This window comes from Phycodurus eques, chromosome 2 (assembly GCF_024500275.1).
Source record: "Phycodurus eques isolate BA_2022a chromosome 2, UOR_Pequ_1.1, whole genome shotgun sequence".
NCBI classification, from domain to species: Eukaryota; Metazoa; Chordata; class Actinopteri; order Syngnathiformes; family Syngnathidae; genus Phycodurus; species Phycodurus eques.
In genome coordinates this window covers 44,133,635-44,152,906 of record NC_084526.1, presented here as the reverse complement: position 1 = coordinate 44,152,906, position 19,272 = coordinate 44,133,635, and the positions used below count along the sequence as shown (strand labels likewise).

The 19,272-nt window shown below is 46.3% G+C and overlaps 1 protein-coding gene across 1 annotated transcript; it reads right to left on the bottom strand.

Annotated features, from left to right (window-relative positions):
- Positions 1 to 7,567: 7,567 nt before the first annotated feature.
- Positions 7,568 to 17,356, bottom strand: LOC133416725 (switch-associated protein 70-like). The gene is given in 13 exon segments (XM_061703796.1): positions 7,568 to 8,204; positions 9,000 to 9,082; positions 10,200 to 10,371; positions 10,471 to 10,637; positions 12,141 to 12,248; positions 13,261 to 13,344; positions 13,346 to 13,452; positions 13,524 to 13,632; positions 14,480 to 14,626; positions 14,738 to 14,965; positions 15,041 to 15,214; positions 15,658 to 15,798; positions 17,261 to 17,356. Coding segments are annotated over 13 exon segments (1,740 nt in total). The 3' UTR covers positions 7,568 to 8,080.
- Positions 17,357 to 19,272: the final 1,916 nt, after the last annotated feature.

The window sequence follows — 19,272 nt, the reverse complement described above, 5'->3', positions numbered from 1 at the left end:
TGAAATACATATTGTGCTCTGACTGGTGCATGTGTGCGAGTCGACCCCTTTCCTACTATTTAAGAATTGGAGCACTTTCAGAATCAGAATCATCTTTATTTGCCAAGTATGTCCAAAACACACAAGGAATTGGAGCCGCTCTAGTACAACAGACAGTCAATTTACAGAACACTTTGGAGACATAAAGACATTGACAAAAAACAATTGTGCAAAAAGATGCAGAGTCCTCTCGCACTTAGAGCAGTTCGAACGACTCATATCGCGATAGTCCGGTGCAATGACCATTGTGCAAAGGGCACCGAGACTTCAAGGAGTGTATGCGGTTTAAAGTGACGAGTCGTGCGATCATCTGGGACAATGTCGGTTGTGCAAATGTTACAGATACTCCTCAGTCAGTGTGCAAATGGAGCAGATGCTACTCTGGCATGAGCGGCCAGTATATGCAAATAGTGCAGCGTGGCGAGACAACTACAGTGAGTGCACGAGTCATACATAATTGGCCCCACAGAAATGTGACAACGAACTCAAGTCAAAAAATTGCCAGCTTATTGTAATGGAATTCTAGGTTAGGTGTTTAAGAAGTTGATCGCAAGAGGGAAGAAGCTGTCGGAATGTCTACTAGTTCTAGTTTGCGTCGATCGGTAGCGCCTACCTGAGGGAAGGAGCCGGAAGAGCCGGTGACCGGGGCGCGGTGGGTCCGAGAGGATTTTGCACGACCTCGTCTTAGTTCTGGCAGCGTGCGAGTCCTCAATGGCGGGTAGGGGGGTACAGACAATCCTTTCAGCAGTTTTGATTGTCCGTCGCAGTCGGAGTTTGTCCTTTTTTGTAGCGGCACCGAACCAGACTGTGATGGAAGAACTCAGGACCGATTCCATGACCGCTGTGTAGAACCGTGTCAGCGGCTCCGGCGGCAGGCCGTGCTTTCTCAGAAGCCGCAGGAAGTACGTCCTCCGCTGGGCCTTTTTGAGGACGGAGTCGATGTCGGTCGCCCACTTCAGGTCCTGAGAGATTGTATTTCGCAGGAACTCGAAGGTCTCGACGGTTGACACGAGGCGGCCGGACAACGTGAGGGGCAGCCGTGGCGAAGGACGCCTCCCGAAGTCCACGATCATCTCTACAGTCTCGAGCGCGTTCGGCTCCGGGTCGCGTCGGCCGCACCGCAACTCCGGCCGCTCCGCTTCCTGTCGATATGCGGACTCGTCGCCGTCCTCGATGAGGCCGACGACGGCGGTGTCATTTGCAAACTTCAGGAGTTTGACAGTCTGGTGCGTTGAGGTGCGGTCGTTCGTGTAGAGAGAGAAGAGCGGCGGAGAGAGGACACGACCTCGGGGCGCCCCGGTGCTGATGCTGGGTGCGGATGAGGTGGCCTCCCCCGGCCTGACCTGTTGTGTCCTGCCCGTCAGGAAAGCTGTAAATCCACTGGCAGATGGCAGGCAGGCGAGACGCTGAGCTGGAGAAGCTTGGTTGAAAGGAGTTCAGGGATGATGGTGTTGAACGCTGAGCTGAAGTCCACGAACGGGATCCTCGCGTAGGTCCCTGCGCTGTCGAGGTGTTCTAGGATGAAGCGCGGTCCCGTGTCGACCGCATCATCCGCAGACCTGTTCGCTCGGTAGGCAAACCGCAGGGGGTCCGGCGGGGGACCTGTGACACTCTTGAGGTGGTCCGGCACGAGACGTTCAAAGGACTTCATGACCGCAGATGTCAAAGCGACAGGCCTGTAGTCGTTCAGACCAGAGATTGCAGGTTTCTTGGGGACCGGAATGACGGTGGAGCGTTTGAAACAGGATGGAACTTCGCACATTTCCAAAGATCTGTTGAAGATCTGAGTGAAGACTGGAGCGAGCTGGTCCGCGCAGACTTTGAGGCAGGATGGGGACACACGGTCCGGGCCTGCCGCTTTGTTAATCTTCTGTTGTTTGAAGATGCGTCTCACATCCTGTTCGTGGACGGTTAACGCAGAAGTCAGAGGTGCGGTTGTGGTCGCGGGTGCGGCCGGGCGGGTGTGTGGTGTGAAACTGTCCTTTTCAAATCTGCAGTAGAAGGTATTCAAGTCGTCGGCTAGTGTGCTATTGTTCTCAGCTTGGGGGGATCGTCGCTTGTCATTAGTCAGCGATTGGAATGCACGCCAGACTGATTGCGCTAAACTGTTTTTCCAACTTTGCTGCATAGATCCTCTTTGCACTGTTAATTTCTTTAGTCGGCTGGTTTCTAGCTCGATTATACAGGGCCCTGTCCCCGCTCTGATATGCGTCCTACTTAGCTTGGCGAAGCTGCTTAAGTTTAGCAGTGAACCACGGCTTGTTGTTGTTGAATGTGCGAAATGATTTTGTTGGTACACAAACCTCTTCACAGAAACCGATATAGGATGTGACCGTGTCCGTATATTCATCCAGGCTGCCGGCTGAATTTTCAAAGACACTCCAGTCTGTGCGGTCTAAACAGCTTTGAAGTTCCATCTCGGTTTCATCGGTCCACTTTTTGACTGTTTTCACTGTAGGCTTCGCGCATTTAAGTTCTCGCCTGTACGTCGGTATTAAGTGAATGAAGCAGTGATCGGACGAGCCCGGGGCTGCACGAGGTATAGCACGGTATGCGTTTTTTACCGTCGTGTAGCATCGTTTGCATCAGCGGTAATTTGGCGCAATTGCAGCGTGCAGTTACAATTTGGCCGTCTTCCCTTGGGATAGTGCGCTGGCGTGGCCACTTGAGAGCGCCTCATTGCTGGCTGTGAGTGTGCGCACGTCACGGTGAGAAAGTTCTATTTGACAGCCAGCGTGTGGACCGGGACTTCAGGCCCGTGTGGCCATTTTAGAGTGCCTCATTGTTGGCCGTGACTGCTTTTATAGTTAACAAAAACAAATGAAGTATTTTATTTGTTTTAATTCAAAAATAAACCAATTAAAATTCGTTTTCATCTTTGTCAGTTTCATACATGAGCTTTCTGGGTTCATTTTAAATGTATTTATTTCAGCTCGGCCTGTTTTACGACAGCTGTAAGGAACGTGGAAGGTCAAACAGTCATTCTACTGAGTTTATTTTCACAAACTAAAACCTCTGAAAAAATAACGTACTTTTAAACCAAATAAGAAGTCACTGAATTTGAAAAACAAAAGACAAAATCAAATCAAAACTAACGATAATGAAATGTCCAAAACTATTACAACCCTGTGAGACAAGTCAGACTCGACAGCCGGCGTGGCTGCTTTAGAGCGCCCCGTTGTCACAGTGTGGGGAAGTCCCGCTACGATGCGGTGGGATATTTTCCAGCCACCGGAGGCTTTAAGCTGGTATATTTTTGCACCTCAAACATAGTTATCCATCCATTTTCCGAGCCGCTTCTCCTCACGTGGGGACGCGGGCGTGCCGGAGCCTCTCCCGGCTGTCGTCGGGCAGGAGGCGGGGTACGCCCTCAACCGGTCGCCGGCCCATCGCGGGGCACATACAAACAAACGACCATTGGCACTCACATTCACACCTCCGGGCAATTTAGGATCTTCAATGAATCTACCACGCATGTTTTCGGAAAGCGGAGCGCCCGGAGAAAAGCCACGCAGGCGCGGGGAGAACACGCAAACTCCACACAGGCGAGCTGGGGATCGAACCCCGGTCCTCAGAACCGTGAGGCGGACGCTCTAACCGGTCGGGTCACCGTGCCGCCTCAAACATAGTTACGCGTAGGCATAAAAAAACACATAGTGATCATTTCAATTAATGAGATTGAGAACTTAACGACTCTCCCCTTTTTTTTTTGCTTTCCAAACGAATGATTCCATACGTGGCTAGGGGCATGCGTTGGAGCATAAATTGAAATTCCGTTCCGTTTTCCACACAAAACACTGGCTATTGCATCCTAACTAAGCCTTGCTGCAAGAACCGATGAAGCCTCCTGAGGATGGAAATGGAAATATTTCAATGTATTCCTCATTCAAATAATTTCAAAACACGTCCACCTTCCCGCAACGAAAGCTCTCCTGTTTCCGCAACTTTTCCGGAAGCTTCCACCTGGCTTGTAGCATGTGGAAGGAAGCCCTCTCCCCACATTTGATGATCATTTTCCAGCAGGAAGCGTGGAGCGATGCCACGGCCGGAGACTTTTTCTTCTCTTTCTTGCATTCCCGCAACACGAGCCCACGGTGACGATGCGGATAGTTGGTGTAATCCGCTTGGACGCTTTATTGATGTTATGTAAAAACCACGTGGCCAAAAATACTTCAACAACGTAAGCAACAATCGACACGAAATTGAGTCCGGTTTGAGCCATCTGGGCCTCCGCGTGGCCTGCAAATTGGCCACAGGCGCCCCATCTGTGTGCGACCCTCAGATGACGTCAGCTGTTTGCACTGCCATCATTAAGTCCTCACGTCTCCGCCTGATCCCATTGAAGGTCACAATATGCTGCGTACATCCAATTGTTCCTGGTCAATGAAAACGGCTTTTCTTAATTCCTTGTAATTGGCTGGATTAGATCATAAAATTGGAGTCAAAGGGCCGTTATTCTAGAATAAAAACATGGGGGGGTTTTTTTCCTACCAGATTCCCTCACTCAGGCAGCACCGGTTAGCACATCCGCCTCACGGTACGGTTCTGAGGACCGGGGTTCGATCCCCGGCCTCGCCTGTGTGGAGTTCGCACGTTCGCCCCGTGCCTGCGTGGCTTCTCTCCGGGAGACTCCGCTTTCCTCCCACATCCCCAAAAACACGCGTGCTTGGTTCATTGAAAACTGCCCGTAGGTGTGAACGTGAGCGCGCGCGGTTGTTTGTTTCTATGTGCCCTGCGATCGGCCGGCGACCAATTCAGGGTGAATCGCCCCGGGAAAGGCTCCGGCACGACCGCGACCCGCGTGAGGGTAAGCGGTGCGGAAAACGAACGAACGAACGAACGAACGAACGAACAACTAGGGGGAAATGATTTGAGTGACGAGGGTGGCGAATCCGCGAATGCTGAACCTCAAATATGCTGGAGAGGTTCGCCGTACTAGTTGCAATATAAAACAATTCTGGGTACTGCTACCGAGCAGAGTGTGTGTAAAAACGTCCTTTTTGAGTTTGTTTTACTTCCACGCATTGTACCGTACAACTGGAATTTAAAGGGTCAAAAAGAAGAAGAAGAAAAACGGATCTCTCATACTAACGACAAAAGCTGACGTTAAAACCTGTACTGTATTGTTTATGTGCTAAATATTCTTTCCCAATTTGACTTTTGCTCCTACTTTCGTTGAGATTTTTTGTTTATTCCTACTGTGTAAGTTACTCAGCTATGCAGCGTTACTTCAATGACCACTTTTCAATTGTACACCCAATTGTAAAACCCAATAAAAGTGTGAGTGCGCGCGCGTGTGGTTGTTTTTTTTTAACTATGCAGTAAAAGAAGCAAAAAAATGTTTTAAAAAAAGCTGAACACTTCCAATGCGTGTAAATGGCGACGAACAAGCCGAAAGGGTCGTGAAACGGAGCAATCATCAAGGCCGGCCAACCTTTTGGCCTCCGAGGTCACCGGCAAAGAAGCATCTGTCGCAGCACTTTTTTTTCTCCTTCCTTCTCCCCCTTTCCCAAAGCGGAAGAATGTTCCCAATCGGTTTGGAAGGAGATGTCGGAGATGAATCCAAATGAATTCGTTCCGGGTGATTTTGGGGCGGAAACACGAGGCGAGACAACCGGACACGTCGGCTCTGGAATTCTTGTGCGATTGTGAAAGTCGGACACGCCGGCGGGAGGAAGAGGCACCCACCGCATTTTTATTCTCTGAGATATAAATACTTTGCATACGTCGAAGACATCGTGCAACGTTAACCCTTTATGAGGAGCAGGGGCGGGCGGACGGTCGCCGTTTCCAATTGTGTCTTCAAAACGTATGAATAAATGATTCTTCCATTTTAAAATCCATGTCATTGCTTTCGTCGTAATTCGCAGACTTTTAAAGAAAGACATGAACAAATGCTTAGCTTAATCTACGATGATCGTTTGGAGTGCCCGTGGGCCTCGCCTGTCACTCAGCGGACGAGTCCAGCTCCTTACGGCAGATGCGCAGACTTGATTCAGGAAAGCAAACTTGTTTGTTCCAGGGGTGAAATGATGACAAACGATGACAACATTGCAAAAGAATCCCGAAGCACCAAAAGGTTTTTGAGGATTTTAAACGACGACAATTTTACACTTGTTATGTATTTTGTAGCTCAATGCCCAGAAATGCCGACTACATTTTAAACACACTTCTTCTCCGGAACTCGAGGACTTATAATAACGTAGGAATGTATTACATATTTGCCAATATTCTGTCTTACAGCATGTTACGGATTGTGCAAAAATACACACAATGCATGCTTTCTGGACGAAAATAGCTACCGCCTGTACAGGCGAGCAAGATGATCTTATGCTGCCACCTAGTGGACATAAATGTATGGAAAGCAATTTGAGCAGGCTGCGTTCAATCCTTTAGTCTATGGTTAGAATACAATTCATAAATAAAAATAACTCATTCAATTTAGAAAGTATGTGTCTAGCGCACGGACATCAAGGATATTGGATATATGTTACAACGGCGTTTGATACAATGGTCCTATTCAGACACACATTTCGGTTTTAATTCAACATTTGATCCCTTAAATGTTGGTCCTTGATAAAAGACAAAAATGAGTCCATCCTTTTACGACGCGGCGTTTCATTCGGACAATTGTGGCACTTTTTCTTTCAGGCCCGTGCGCACTATAAAAGGTCACTAGATGAGTTAACTCGTCAAATCCACGCGGACGAATCACGACTATATGAAGAGCGGTACCTTGTACCTCGAGTGACAAGCCGCCGCTCGGTCTGTCATTTGCTTTAGTGTCGCGAGCTTCTGACACCACGCCGCTCCGGTGAAGTGAAGAAAAGAAAAACAGTCACCGGTGGACATTATTTATTAAACAGAACAAACAAACGCAAAGACAAAAGGAAAATACTGACAACACTCGCGTGATTAAGAATGTAACAAAACTTTTTTTTTTTTTTTTTTTGCCGGTCGGAACGGATTAATGGCATTTCAATTCATTTCAGTGAGGAACAGTGATTTGACATACAGGTGGTGTGAAAAAGTGTTTTCCCACTTCCTGATTTATGTTTTCGCATGTTTGTCACACTTAAATTTCTTTCCCGTCATCAAACAAATGTATATATTAGTCACCGACCCAAACGACCCCGAGAGCGCAGCGACGACTCATCCAAAGACACCACAACAACTTGCCTCAGTTAAGATCAGTGTTCATGACTCCACCGTAAAAAAGAAACTGGGCAAAAACGGCCTGCTGAGCAAAGAGAATCATGTTCTTTTAGCTCATCTCTCATCTTGATGATCCCCAAGACTTTTGGCAAAATACTCTGTGGTCTGACGAGACAAAAGTTGAACCCCCCCCCCATTACATCAGGCGTAAAAGTAACATCGCTTTTCAGAAAAAGAACGTCACCCCGAGAGTAAAATACGGTGGCGGTCCCGCGACGGTCTGGGGCCGCTTCGCCACTTCGCGACCCGGAAGACTCGCTGCGATAAACGGAACCACGGATTCCGCCGTCCGCCCGAGAATCCGGAAGGAGAATATCCGAGCGTCCGTCGGTGACCTCGAGCTGAAACGGACTCGGGTGCTGCAGCGGGACAACGATCCGAGACACGCCGGCAAGTCCACCTCTGAATGGTCGAAGAGAAACCAAAGACTTGAATCCGAATGACCTTAAAAGGCCGTTCAAACGAAGCCGATTCTGCAACAATTCGGCAAAGATGAGCGGGCCAAAACTCCTCCGCAGCGCTGAAAGAGACTCGTTGCGAGTTATCGCAATTGTGGCCCGAGAAATCACTTTTTCACACAGGGCCACGGAGGTTTGGATTTTTTCTCACCCTGAATGATCAAAATCAAAAAACCGGATTTTCTGTGTACATTTGTTTGACGAAGTGTGACAAAGAAATGAGCAATCAGGAAGGGGGGCGAACCCTTTCTCGCACCGCTTTACAAGCACATTTAGTTAGGAGTCAAGGTACCGCTGTGCGCAATAAACACCTGCAACGCGTGTTCGAGAGAAAACGGACAAGCGGCGTACGGTATATTTACGGACTGTTACGTTGTTCCTTCTCGGACTTGGAGCTCGGTGGCCTTTCGCTCTCCTGCCACGACTTCTTGCGCGGCTCCAGCTCCACGTCGGCGACCGCAGCCGGTCCCCAGTTGCTCGCCCTCCGGGGACCTTTGAGAGGACACGGTGACGTCGCCGAACGAGACCGAAGCCAACATGAAAAACCGCCGCGGTGTTCTCGACCCCCGTTCCCACACTCTGCTGCGTTAAGATGAACGTCGCCGCAGAATGAACGTGGCTCATTTGTTGGCAGCAAGATCAACAGCCCTTAATATAAATCCAACAATGACTTAAATGTATTTTGCTATTTGCCATAAATCATCCAATGAATGAATCCGTTTAATGACGACAAATAGATACATGTACAATACATAATTGTAATAATAACTCATTTTCGTTGGAAAACGTCATTTATAGTTAATTCACCAATGCTTTCAGGAAGTAATAATCTTTATACGTGTTCATTTAAATAGGATATATTATTATTTACAAGAAATCTATTTACAAATGAATTAATGAGCATTCAAAATACATCAAAAACTTAAGATTCGAATCAGAATTCATTCTAATTTTTAAATTGTACTCTTCATAATTACAATTAATAAGCATTTATCCACATGAACAAAATATTGTTCAATATAATAATAAAAGAAAAAAGGAAAAGGAGCAATGTACTCATATTTCTATTTAATTCTTTACAATAAGTCAAATAACTCAACCCAATTGTATTTATAGGGCACTTTAAACAAGTGCAACTGAAATTATTGGAGTTATACGACAAACAATAACAATAGAAAAAAACATCGAAACGAATGCAAAAATCGATTCGAATGGACCCGATTCATGAAGAAAAGCAACGTTTTTTTTCTGGAAATGCATTTACAGTGCCCGAAAGGCGGTCGGTACCTGGCGGGATGAGACGCGGCGGCCGCTTGCTCTTTCCGCTTCTTCGTCTTGTTAGCGGCTCGCTCCAGACTCCTCGACACCTCCTGCGCAGATGAGTTTGAAAAACACGGGCGTCTATCGGTTGCCCTGTAATCCATTGGAATCCAACTTGTACCAGAGTGCGCTGATGTGCGCCATTTGACAATTTGGCTTTTATTAGCCAAACTCATGCAATTAAAACACGAGAGGCTATTGGCAAGTGCCCGTTTCTCTTTGTATTCACGTCTCCACAATATTTGTTTTCAGATCCTTTTTCTATGCACTCTAATTTTCCATCGTCAGGCTAATATCGTTCATATTTCTGTTACCCGTTTAGTTTTGCCGATCGTACAAAACGAGGTGAGGCGGATTTACCGTTGGGCAAAGCGGGCAATCGCCCGAGGGCGCTGCAATTTCCAGGGCCCGCCGAACGTCTCATGAAAATGGATTCATATATTTGTCTTTGACTTAAAGCAACTATTATTATTTTAGTCTTGACGCGCTTAAAAACGCATCAAAATACTTTTTCTCTCGCCGCCCTCCTCATGCAATGGACTATTCCATCTTCTTACGGCGCACAGTGCAGACTTAATTCAGTGAGCACAACAAACCGATCGGTGCGATCGTGAGGGGAACGAAGACCCCGCATTTTAAACTTCTGCTCCAAATGACAGCCAAATGTGGAAAATATATTTAACCCTTGGAAAGAAGCCTCAAAAGTGGAGTAACAATCCAAACAGCGACTCTCAGTGCGAGAGGACATCTTTTTGCACAATTGTCAAAGCATCAATAAATAAATGTACCGGCATTACCAGATTACGAGCGACCTTTTATTGCTCAGTGACTGTTTTGGGTTTTTTTTGGGTCAATGTCTTCGTGTCTCCAAAGTGTTCTCTGTCAACGGACCGTCTGCTGTCGTACTCGAGCGGCTCCGACGACCCGAGACAGATCCCTTGTGTTTGTTTCTTGGACACGCTTGACAAATAAAGAGGATTCTGATGATTCCGATTCTGAATTAATAAAGGAAGAGATTAAAGAGCTGCTTGAAATATCAGGTCCGAAAAGAGCAGTTTCTAACGCGAGGCTTCGACTTCAACGGCAAACGCAGTCGAGCTCGTACCGTATATTCGCAAATCGGAAACGTTGGCATTGCGTAAAGAACCGATCGCCCGGCGTGCCGACCTCATGCTTCTGCAGAGCTCCGCGCCGCTCCGTCTCCACCCTCTCCAGCTGCGCCGCCGCGGCGGCCCGCAGCTCTCGCTCCTCGGCCGCCGGCTCCCGGCGCTCGGCCCTCTTCTGCCGCAGGCGGAGGCGCTCCAGCTCGGCCCTCCCGGCCGCCTCCTCGGCCAGCAGCCTGCGCGCGCACGGCAACCCGTTTGAGCGTTCCACCCGTGTCCTCGATATCGATGATATCAGTCGCTATATTGTACGCGTGCGTGTGTGTGCGCGAGACCTGGCCCGCAGCTTGCGCATGGCCTCTTGATCCCGCTTGGCCCGCCTCTCGTCCTCCGAGGCTTCCTCCAGTTGACGGTACATGTCCTCCATCTCGCGGACACGCTGCAGATACTGCTCCAGTTCACCGGACTTCTGGGCCACTTGCGCCTCCGCGTGCTGACGCACCTGCAAACCAAGCAAACGCACACACAAACGTTATATTAGCGCAGCGTTGTTCCTCGTCATGCACTTGTGACGCTTTCGAGAGAGCAAATCGAGTACAGCGTCGCCGTGAGGTGAGCGTGACGCCGGCCTTCATTCGGCCGATGTTTTGCTTTGACGAGTGCCGGATGTGGACGTGAACTCAACTCACTTCACAATGAGCACCAGTTTGGCACATAGTGAACAATTTTTCTTCTTCTTCTTCTTCTTCTTCTTGCAAAAAAAAAAAAAAAAAAAAAAAGGCTTCAAGCTTTTTATCGCCCCTCCGAGTTGTAGTTTACTTTGCAAACTAAATTGCATGAATGTGCATCTAAAACAACCACACAAGCTTTGCCGTCGTGGCCCAATGGTTACGATCATCGCCTGCCACCGTGGGAGACCTAGGTTCAAGACCCCGACTGGAGCATCCCCCGGACTCACGGCCGCGGTGTCCTTGAGCGAGACACCGATACCCCGAAATGCTCCCCTGGCGCTTCGGCCGCCCCCTGCTCCGGAGTGTTCCGCTAACTTGTGAATGTGTTCACTGTGATGGCTTCGATGCAGAGAACAAATTTCGTGTGCATGCGTGCATGTTCACGACCATAAAAGGTGATTCTTCATAAGTCGCTAGCTTGATGCTAACTCATAATGGGAAACACCATAGATGGGATAACAAATAGTATTGGTGCTAAATTGTTAGAATCCTTCGAACAATAGATATTTGAACACTTACAGTGGAGCAACACGTGTAGAGTCGCTCCGTGTATGTCCCGCTTGTCAATATTATACTGCCCCCTAGTGGCAGAGGTGTGCACAACAGAAGGAGCAGCACAATGTCCATTGAATTGAAGCAAAAAAAAAATGTGGGGAAAAATGGTCCAATTTCTTTGTTTGATTTCCTGAATGTTTTTTCCATAAAGGAAGATATTATAGAGACTAATGGACTAATAACATTTCCATCCATTTCAATGGAAAGTATGACTTGCGATACAAGCGTTTTGAATTACGAGCTTGGTCACAGAACGAATAAAGCTCATATCTCAAGGCACCGCTGCATAATGTGCAGTATTCAAAAGCTATTATAACCACAGTACGTATGTTTACAGGATTTTGAGCTTTACCCCTGATTACAATCAAAATAATCATAATAAAACCAATCTGGTCATCCCACTCATTGCTGGAAAGTTTATGATCATCTTTAGTGGTCTCACAAAGAGGAAATTTGCAATTTGTCCTGTTAGGAGCTGAACTGATGTGGATCAAAAACGGAACATCGCTTGTAAGCGTGCATCGAGCCAGTCACTGAAAGATGGTCTTTGCTGTTAGAAAAGAGCGAACAGACACACAACCCGCCGCCATTTTTGCTGATAAATGACAGCTCATGAACACACTCGCGCACAGCTGAGTCAACATCATCTTCCCGGAAGAACAGCGCCACACACGAGTGACGGCAGACGTATAGAAATAAATCAGGTGTGTTTGGTCCACCATTTTCTCTCTTTCCAGGTCCAGTCTGAAGCGATCCTGCAGATCCAACTGAGCCTTCTTCGTCCGCTCCTCTTCTGTCGCTGCTTCGGCCGCAACCTGCTCCATTTTCTGTCAGCAAAAAAAATAATACGAATAAATCAATCACATCAGGACACGGCGACATGTTATTGACGGTCAACGAAAGCAGCGGTCGTGATTTCCACATAGATCGGCAAATGATACATTGTCATAACGTTAAAATAAAATGGATCGCCGTGACCGAGACGCAGGTGCGGACGGTACGAGCGGCTGTTTGCATACAAGGTTTCACTTCCCTCTTCGGCACGCGCGTGTGCGTGAGACGGCCGACTTTGTGCATCCTGGACCTTCAAATGCAAAACGTCTCGGGAAAACTTACTGTAATGTGTGAATTGGCGCTTTGCAAGTCAAGTGAACTTGAAAGAGAACACGGTCGATGTGATTCCCATTAGCACTGCAAATCTACTTTAGGAATTAAGACTATCAATTAAAAATGTTGCAATTTTACGCTGACTATGAAAAATGTACACCATTTAAAACCTAAAATCCAATCAAACATATTATAATGAAGATTATAGCTATGCAGTCAGCCTTTTTTTTTTTCTCTTTCCTACTTTTAAAGTACAGTACATTTTGTAAGTACATTTCAGTATTTAACTTTTAAGTACTATACTGTACATTCACATTGAATCTTATTCTGCTTGTTAAAACAAATGTATTGGAAGAACGCTTTTTATTGAACTTTTATGTGCAAAACATTCTCAATTGATTTGATTTACTTAAGCGCACTTAAATGTTTAAACTGTTAAAAAAAGCAGCTGTTCTGACGAGAATTTCCAAGGATTTTGTATGAAACGCATTGCGTTGCCGTCAGTCGATTTTTGATTACTTTCAAAGTACATTTATGAAAATGTTTTAAAAAGCAATGCAAATCATTTCTTGCCCAAATCTAGCGCATTCAAGCCGACATGTGTGAGATGGTTTCAGTACAGCGTGGTTGTGTATTCTCGTGAGTGACACTCGTGTTCTGTAAACCACTCCAGTTCCCAACGGAATTTGTTAGTCAATTCTATTTGTTGTCCATGCGTCACGGAAGCGCCACCTTCCTCATGGCGTCCAGCTGCATCCGTTTGCTCTCATCGGCCGCCCGGAGGCGCTCCATCCCGTCGGCCAGGTCGTCGTCCGTCCTCCTCCTCCCGCCGCCGCCTCTGCCGCAGCCGGCGGCGCCTCAGCCTGGCCTCGCGACGAGGGGACGCCAGCCCCAACCTCAGCAGCCGGACGCAGCTTTGAATAGCTGCCGGGCAAGAGACGCGCAGACTGACTGAGGTCGGGTCAAATACGCAGACGCAATTGAACGTCTTCTACCTTGGATCCATTCCAGCTTCTTCTTCTTATCGGACGCGCTGATCTCAAAGCTTTTATCGGGGCACTTGATGATGAACAGGCATTTCTTTGTTTCTCTGTCTGGAAGAGACTTCGGGGGAGAAAATGACTTCTATGTCTGTATTCATCCACCTCTTAGTACCACCACTACAACATCGCAATTGTAGAAAGTGTCAAAACGATACAAAAATCCAATATAGCAGCTGGATATAAAGAAATGTACAATTTGTCTTCAACCGGGGCATTCGTCATTGTTTTTATGAAATTATGAAAAGTTCCGAATGCCAGTTTGTGTTGGCACAAAACCTTCGGGCTTCTCCGAGAAAAAAAAAAAACTCAAGTAGAACATGTGAACTTTAATCCGAAGCACTGTAAATGGTGGCAGGTGTGTGCTGACTCCCGTTTAACGTTTCACGTTTCAACGTGACGGGTTCATTCCCAACGCAGCTAGATTCCCGGTTATAAGAGGGTGTGCCCACTTGCGCAAAAACATTAGCTCAGGTATTTATTTTGACTTCCCTATAGCTCACATAATAGTCGAAAAATGTTTTCAAACGAAGGATGTCGGTCAGATTTTCTTTTGTTTATATATATCACAAGAAGCTGGCATTTGAACAGGGGTGTGTAGACTTTTGTATCGCCACTGTACACTATCTAGAGCAGTACAGAATCAATATTTATCTCCAAAACTGGATTTCTACTTTTACTTTCAATGAAACACATCCTACTGGCCAGAGATGTTGATCATTAAGATCATCAACGCGTGCAGATGTGTTTGCTAGTCGCAGTCGGCTGTAACACGTTTTGCTCTGACCGGCCAAATATTAAAATTGAGGTGCTTTGCCAGTTTTTAGGCCACCAAAGAAAGCCTTGGCTGGATCCGATGTCCCCACCGCACCAAGTAAAATACACAATATGACGCGCCGATGATGATTTACCTCCACACAACAGTTATGGTCGAGAGCGATGTGTCCTTTCATGTCGACAAGGTCCTCGCAAACGTAGTACGACATCGAAGTGGGTCGCAGCACAAACCAGCGCTCGGTCCAGTTCTTCCTCTTGTGGCCCTTTTTCATCATGTAGCCCTTTAAATACACGGGGAGCGCAACTATTAAGTCGGCGTTACTGACACGTTAGAGAGATAGAAGATCTAATTCTCCGCATTGTCAGGTCATCGCAGACGTCTCGGCGCCGACCTGCTTCAGCACATCCAGGATGAGCTCCTGGAAGACCTCGTCGATGCCCAGAGAAAGACTTTGCCGGTCCACGCCCTCGCTGAAGGCACCGCTTCCCACCAGTCGGATCAGCTCCCACGCAGTCAGGCGGCGGCTCCCGTTCGCCTGGAGCGCGGATGCCGAAAGATTCTCCTGGCGCCGCCAGCCGCTCGCCACGGCCTCAGTCAGCTTTTGCAGGAAGTACTCCACCTAAAGGCGCACACGACTCTCAGAACGCAAACACAATAAGACGGATGAAGCGGATAGAAGGACGACGCTCTTCACCTCCTCAGTGACAATGACAAGCGGGTACTTGTCTTCGGACAGGAAGTTGAAAATGCACCAGATTTTAAAAGCGTCGCAGTTTGAGATGAGTAGATGATTAATCCAGACGTTATTCTTGTGACACAGCGTCCAGCACATCTTGTTGAATTCCAAAACATCAAAATCTTCTCGTACCTGCAATTGAAAACGCAGCATGGAATGCGACATTAATTATATCATAAAACAAGAGATTTGGTTCAAATGATATGGAGTGCAATTCTGGATTTCATCGCAGTTTAACATTGTGTTACATTTAAAAAAAAAAAACAGTGTCAATCAAAAGTGAGTATGATTAAATCTAGAGTTGGATCAGGCAGCTACAACTCTTGTAACTGTGTAAGTGTACCTAATGACGTGTCCGGCGGTTGTTTGTGCAACTGGCCACAGTACGGGTTACGGGTCAGTTAAAAGGCCTCATTTCAATTCAAGTCAGAGCCCCGCCGAGAGAAGCAAGTAAACAGCTTCCAAGTACAAACAAAGTGCACTCATTTCCCTTCGTGTGAAGAAGAAATCTGTCGAGGAGCAAACTTGCAGGTGTATACGGAGTGTGATAGTGATCTCGGGCAGAAGTGTCCCACCTTGTCAAGAATGAACCTGTTGACGTACGGCATATAGCCCTGGTTGGAGAGAGGCCCTTCGTCGTCATCTTTAAAATGCTCCTCAAGAGCCAGGGGGTCATGGGGGATCTTCATGACGGTGCACAGGCTATGAGACAGCACCTACAGACGCGCACACAACATACTTTATTTATGCCTGTGAATGCGAATAGAACCGTGTCGACCATCCCCCCCGTGTTAGTCGATGCAAATGCAAAACAAGCGGAGAACGTTTACAAGCGTGACTGACCGAGCGATGCAGTCACAGGCAGTTGTTCTACGCACAACGGAGCCCACGGGACATCTTAGGACAGTTGTTTGAGAATAGGAAATGTTCTCACCCCATGTCTACAATGCTTTGTAATGTACTGCATGTTTTGGCAGAAAACGCCGTTTTTAACCACAGCAACAATGTCAAGACTGTATTTCCGATGAACGCAATGTTATCTTCGCTGGAAAAATGAAATCACTGCTTTTCTGTCAAAAATAAAAGGGAGCTTACATAGATATTTTTTTATTTTTGAAAGAAAAGTACGACGACTGTACATCTATATGTATCTAGATAAAGTTGTCGTCTTCAGGTGGAACTGCAGCCTTAGACAAGGTGGAGAGAATTATGAGGCGTTCCAAATGGCAGTCAGTGTTAGCACAAAACCTTCAGGCTTCTGCTGAAATGTGAACAGATTGTCAGGAAAAGTCTACCAGAACATCTGAACTTAAGAGGCGGCTCTTGAAACGGTGGCAGATTTGTGGGGACTTCCATTTTACAAGCGTTCGAACACCATTGGTTAATCCTGAATAAGCCACATACCCAGTTATAAGAGGGTGTGCGCACTTGCGCAACCGCATTAGTTCAGATGTTTATTTGAATTTCCCCGCTCCAAAAGATTAAATAAACAAATCCTATTGGGTTGTCCAGGTTATAATTCACAATAATGGTGGAAAATGTTTTGAAATGTATTTTTTTTACACCACAAATATCAGGATTTATTTTTTTAACCACTGTACGTGCATCCTTATTTTTGGAAGAAAACCACATTTTACAACTGACGACATTACATGAATCCCAAATACATTCTAAACGTTGTTAATGTGGTTTTAAAAAAATAATGATTTTCTTTCCAAATCTGTTACCTCCACCCTTCTGAGGACACTGCTTTATGGTATTGAATGGAAACCCCCAATGTATTTTTCATCAGTGGAAACTGATTTCTCTTTTTTTAGTAGCCGGCAATCAGTATTTCATGTTTTATTGGACATTTGTATATTACAACGTCATTAAAAAAACATGTTTTTGGGGGTGAGACCGGTGTCTAGTTTTGAACTTAAAACTTATGATAGTGAGCAAGTTGTTTCAAATAAATTGTGACCTATGTCCTGCACCAAATCAACCCATGAATAAAATATTCAACATTTTTTAACAACTACTACAAGTATGTACAATTTAAACGTACAATATTTGCTCTTGATTAAGTACATCCTTTGTTTTTGAACAGTTGCTATGTAAGGGTTGCTGTTCATTTATTCAGTTCAACACTTCAGCATGTGCGATGTTAGCCATGTGGAAAAGTCCCACGACTCTCACCTTTAACTGGGACTTGGACACTTTGCCACGCTGGTCCACGTCCAGCGCTGTGAAAGCGTGCCAAATGGACTTTAGAAGGTCTTCGCGAAGCCACATGTTGTCCTCGAGTCTGCTCCAAATGTTGCGTGCGTCTTCTTGACTGTCTTTTGTCCCATTCTGGGACGTGGCCCTTCTGGCTCTTGTCCGATCAACACTTGGTGATGGCGCCATCTTGTGATACGTTTGCAGTAATACAATCCAGCACGTACAGTTCGCCAGTTTTAAAACGACACAAACAAAAAAACAAAAAAACAAAAAAAACACTGCAGTAGTTTTCGTCATACCCGTACTCAAACATTTCACAACACAATTCATTCCGGAATTTAGAGGACAACTAAATTAAATGAAATATTTTGGAATTCTTTGCCGTTTTCTCGGAAAACACAAGATAAATCATCATAAGATTTGATTCGTCCAGCTCAGCCATCAATGGCGCACTTCCTAAGAGAGGTTTTATTTAATACAATATATTTTGCTGAGTTTGGTCCATAATATTCCAATTTGTTGAGATGCACTTGTACAACCCCAAATCCAATGAAGTTGGGACGTTGTGTTAAACAAATAAAAACAGAATACAATGATTTGCAAATCATGTTCAACCTATATTGAATTGAATACACTACAAAGACAAGATATTTCATGTTCCAACTGATAAACTTTATTGTTTTTAGCAAATAATCATCAACTTAGAATGTTATGGCTACAACACGTTCCAAAAAAGCTGGGACAGGCTCATGTTTACCACTGTGTTACATCACCTTTTCTTTGAACAACATTCAATAAACATTTGGGACCTGAGGACACTCATTGTTGAAGCTTTGGAGGTGGAATTCTTTCCCATTCTCGCTCGACGTACAGCTTCAGCCGTTCAACAGTCCGGGGTCTCCGTTGTCGTATTTTACGCTTCATAATGCGCCGCGCATTTTCAATGGGAGACCGGTCTGGACCGCAGGCAGGCCAGTCTAGTACCCGCACTCTTTTACTACGGACCCGCGCTGTTGTAACACGTGCAGAATGTGGTTTGGCTTTGTCTTGCTGAATTAAGCAGGGGCGTCCATGAAAAAGACGTCGATTGGATGGCAGCATGTTTCTCCAAAACCCGTATGTACCTTTTAGCATTAATGGTGCCTTCACAGACGTGTAAGTTACCCATGCCATTGGCACTAACACAGCCCCATACCATCACAGATGCCGGCTTTTGAACTTTTCGTCCATAACAGTCCGGATGGTTCTTTTCCTCTTTGGCCCGCAGGACACGACGTCCACCATTTCCAAAAACAATTTGAAACGCGGACTCGTCGGACCACAGAAGACTTTTCCGCTTTGCGACGGTCCATCTTCGATGAGCTCGGGCCCAGAGAAGCCGGCGGCGTTTCTGGGTGTTGTTGATAAATGGCTTCAAGTTGCACTTCCGGATGTAGCGCCGAACTGTATTGACCGACATTGGTTTTCTGAAGTGTTCCTGAGCCCACGCGGCGATATCGGTTTTCGATTCAATGCCGCCCGAGGGATCGAAGGTCACGGGCATTCGATGTGGGTTTTCGGCCTCGTCGCTTCCATGCGGTGATTTCTCCAGATTCTCTGAACCTTTTGATGATATTATGGACCGTAGATGATGAAACCCCTAAATTCCTTGCAATTGTACGTTGAGGAACATTGTCCTTAAACTGTTGGACTATTTTCTCACACGCTTGAACCTCGCCCCATCTTTGCTTGTAAACGACTGAGCAATTCAGGGAAGCTCCTTTTCTACCCGATCGTGGCACCCACCTGTTCCCAATGAGCCCGTTCACCTGTGGGACGTTCCAAACAGGTGTTTGATGAGCATTCGTCAACTTTCTCCGTCTTTTTGGGAACGTGTTCCAGCCATCAAATTCTAAGTGAATGATTATTTGCTAAAAACAATCAAGTTGATCAATTTGCACATTAAATATCTTGTCTTTGTAGTGTATTCAATTAAATATAGGTTGAAC